Raw genomic sequence first — 3,431 nt, forward strand, 5'->3', positions numbered from 1 at the left:
AATCTGTTTCTTATCTATAAATACAAAGCTGGTCAATGACTTTCACTGCAATGAGTAAATGAGGAAGTGAAAGTGAAAGTTTAACAGGAACCTATAAAAACCCTCCTATCATTTCTCTTTCATTCCTAAAGGACCAACTCAACCCAGAGCCACAGAACCAAAGGTAACAGTTTTCCATTTGTTGTCACATATAAATGGTAAATATCAACTTAAGCTTTACATTGTCCTCATGATATTGAACCATTGAAGGTAATGGGGTATGTGGAAATCATCCCCCTCCTCTTATTAGCATGACACAGCAAAATGTAGACTTTTTTCATTTAGTTTTAATTTAATGGATCAGTAAAATAATTTGATAAAACCTAGAGACAATCTTTGTCTTTGTTCCATCTATTCTTCTCTTAATAATTCTAGTAACATGCTCATGTAACTGTCTTCTTTTCAGAAATGGGTCAAGGTAAGTTCTAACTCTCATCTGTCCAATAACAGCAATGATTGAATATATTTCATTATTACATTAGAAATGCATCTCGGTGTATTAACTTACTTGTATTTGGTCGTACAGAACAATCATTATTTAAGGATCCATGGAGGACTTTGCCAGAGTGAGTTGATAAGTCGCTGTGGTGTCATTGCTTCCTGTGGTTCTGCTCAGGACCTGGTTTGTTCCTGCTTTGACTTAAAGCTGTGAATGACGACAATTATGTTTGTGACATTATTAATAGAACAAATCTTACACAATTTGATTTTTCTTATTGAACAGGAGCAAGGAAATGTTCAATTTTCTAAAACAATACAAACCTCAAAACGAACAAGTGACACGTCTCAGAATTCTGCTTCATGGACCAGTTGGTGCTGGAAAGTCCAGTTTCATCAACTCTGTTGACAGCGTTTTTCAAGGCAGAGTTGCAGTTCGAGCACCAATGGATGCAACATCTGGGGAGAGCTTTACCCAAAAAGTATGAATATCTGTTTACTGTGGTGATTCTAAGGACAGTGACTCATTGTTCATGTATGTAAACTGGCTTGTAATTAAATCTGCACCTTCTATTTTACAGTACAAAACTTACAAAATCCGCAAAGAGCCTCAGAGCTTCTACAATTTCATTTTCAATGACATCATGGGCTTCGAGTCAGACAGAGGAGTCCAAGTGGAGGATGTCAAACTGGCCCTAATGGGACATGTGAAGGAAGGATACAGGGTAAAATCACTGTGACACTTTCTTCTGAACAAAGCATGAGTAACAAAGATTCTTTGTATTTAAACAAATGTGATATGTCCTTTCCCTCAAAACTTTAACAAAGTCCTCATTAATGTATGTATGACCATATTTAATTGTTTCCTAGTTTAATAATTGTCACCAGCTGAATGAGAATGACAACAGTTACAACCCAGATCCCACTCTGGACGACAGAGTTCATGTCCTGGTGTGTGTTGTTCCCGTCGGCTCAGTGTCTTTACTGAGCGATGAAGTGGTGAAGAAGATGAGAGAAGTCAGACTAGCAGCCAGTGACCTGGGTAACAGCTGAATATAGACACAGTCATCACTTAGTGTGGACTGATGGTGTTTGATTACATTTATTAATCAAACTGGATTATGCTTATTTTTTTGCAGGAATTCCTCAACTGGCGATTCTCACCAAACCTGATGAGGCCTGTCCAGAAGTGGGTAAGAATGTAGAGAATCTCTACAAAAGCATATATCTAAAGGAACAGGTGAGTTGGTTGATAATTAATAATAGATAATATACATTTATCTGTGTGTACTTACATTTTGTGTATTAAAGTAGAAAAAGTATATTTCTCACCAATGTGTAATTACTGATCTTTCTGTCCATCTCAGGTCGACAAGTTCAGTGTAATGTTGGGTTTCCCCCTGAACAGCATCTTTCTGGTGAAGAATTACAATTCAGAAATTAATACCAATGATGGCATGAACACTCACATACTGAGCGCACTGAAACAGATAGTCATGTTTGGAGAAGACTTCCTAAATGACCAGTAAAATAGTCAAGAATTATCAATGAAAACATCTGCAACACCTGGAATTTTGGATTAAAAAAAAACTTCAACCGTAACGATGCTTTAGCATTTGTAGACAAACATCCAGGCATTGTGTTGCATTGTAAACCTTTTAACCTCTATAATCATTTTTCAGTGCAGCTGTAGACGAAGTATGTGAATGAAGATGTCAGCAGTCTTTCAGTAACTACTGTAGTTAGTCGTATTGTCGTCTGTCAGCAGAGGGCGCTTTTGTGCATTAGTTTCATCTATCATTAAAAAAGTTGTAACTCTATCTATGGATTCACTGAAATCATCACATGAAGAAAAGTAATTGCTATGGAAGACACCAAACTGTGCATGAGGGGACAAGTGAAGCAACTATGAAAAATACAAAACATTTAAATAAATAAATCCATGATGTTGCCTTTACAGAACACAGCACTAGATCAGTGCAGTTACTGACAGACTTTGGATGTTACTTGGTAGAGCCATGATGCAGAGGAAGTTGCTGCTTTATCACAAAAAGATGTTGCTTATTTTGTCTTTATTGCTGCTATTGGTGATGTAAGAAACAATGTTATGTGTCATAAAAGAAGAAAAAATAAAACAAAATATTTTCATTGTTATTATCTGTAATTATTAATTACTTGGATTATTAGAAATAAGGACAGAGTATAAAAATTTCAGTGCAAATTATTTTTTGTACGCTGTGATGTCATAACGGGACATCATCATCAACTCAGCTGTTGTGATGGTGCCTTAACTTACTAAAACCTTTAAATGGGGGTTGACCAAAAACATGTAGATTATTATTTAAGAATATTATCAATGCAGAAAAATGATAATTTATTCCTCTGCATAAAGTCGGCAGGACAGCTGAAGATGATTTAAAAGCATTCAACATGCAAACAAACACAAAGAGAGAAAAAGAAACCCCCTGTCACGTCCCGGCCGGTTGATCACCACTGTTTTCACTGTCTGTTTGCTGTTTCCGGTTTTATTTTGTCATGTTTCTTGGTTTTGTTCTGTCAGTTTAGTTTCTGCTTTACGTTTCGAGTCATGTGCCCTGTCAGCTGTTTCTGTTTAGTAATCATCTCTGTGTATTTAGTCTAGTTTGGTATTTATCACCTCAATCCAGCGTTTCATCCTCAGTTCCTGCTCGAGTAAGATCCTGTTTCGTGTCGTGCCCACCTGTCTTTTGCCTGTTCCCTGTCGGTACCGTTGCCTGTGTGTCTGATCTCCCGTTGTTCACCACTGCCTGCCTGACTCAGAGTTTTCCCTGCTGTTTGTGGAATTACTTCCCATTAAATGGACTTATGAGGCAGTTCTGTCTCCGGCTGTGCATGTGGGTCCTGCATCACGCTCACTTCCTGAAATCCCCATAGTTTGGTTTGCATCACAACAGTCCAGACATAAAATGTCCTTA

General features: G+C 37.4%; 1 protein-coding gene across 1 annotated transcript; it reads left to right on the forward strand.

The window, feature by feature from the left end:
• Positions 1-372: 372 nt before the first annotated feature.
• On the forward strand, positions 373-2,631 carry LOC114860840 (interferon-induced protein 44-like). The gene is made up of 7 exons (XM_041071995.2): positions 373-457; positions 566-605; positions 764-959; positions 1,059-1,202; positions 1,348-1,519; positions 1,617-1,717; positions 1,845-2,631. Exons 1-7 carry the CDS (start codon positions 448-450, stop codon positions 2,004-2,006), a joined length of 825 nt encoding a protein of 274 aa, XP_040927929.1. The 5' UTR covers positions 373-447; the 3' UTR covers positions 2,007-2,631.
• Positions 2,632-3,431: the final 800 nt, after the last annotated feature.

Source organism: Betta splendens, chromosome 8 (genome assembly GCF_900634795.4).
Source record: "Betta splendens chromosome 8, fBetSpl5.4, whole genome shotgun sequence".
NCBI lineage: Eukaryota > Metazoa > Chordata > Actinopteri > Anabantiformes > Osphronemidae > Betta > Betta splendens.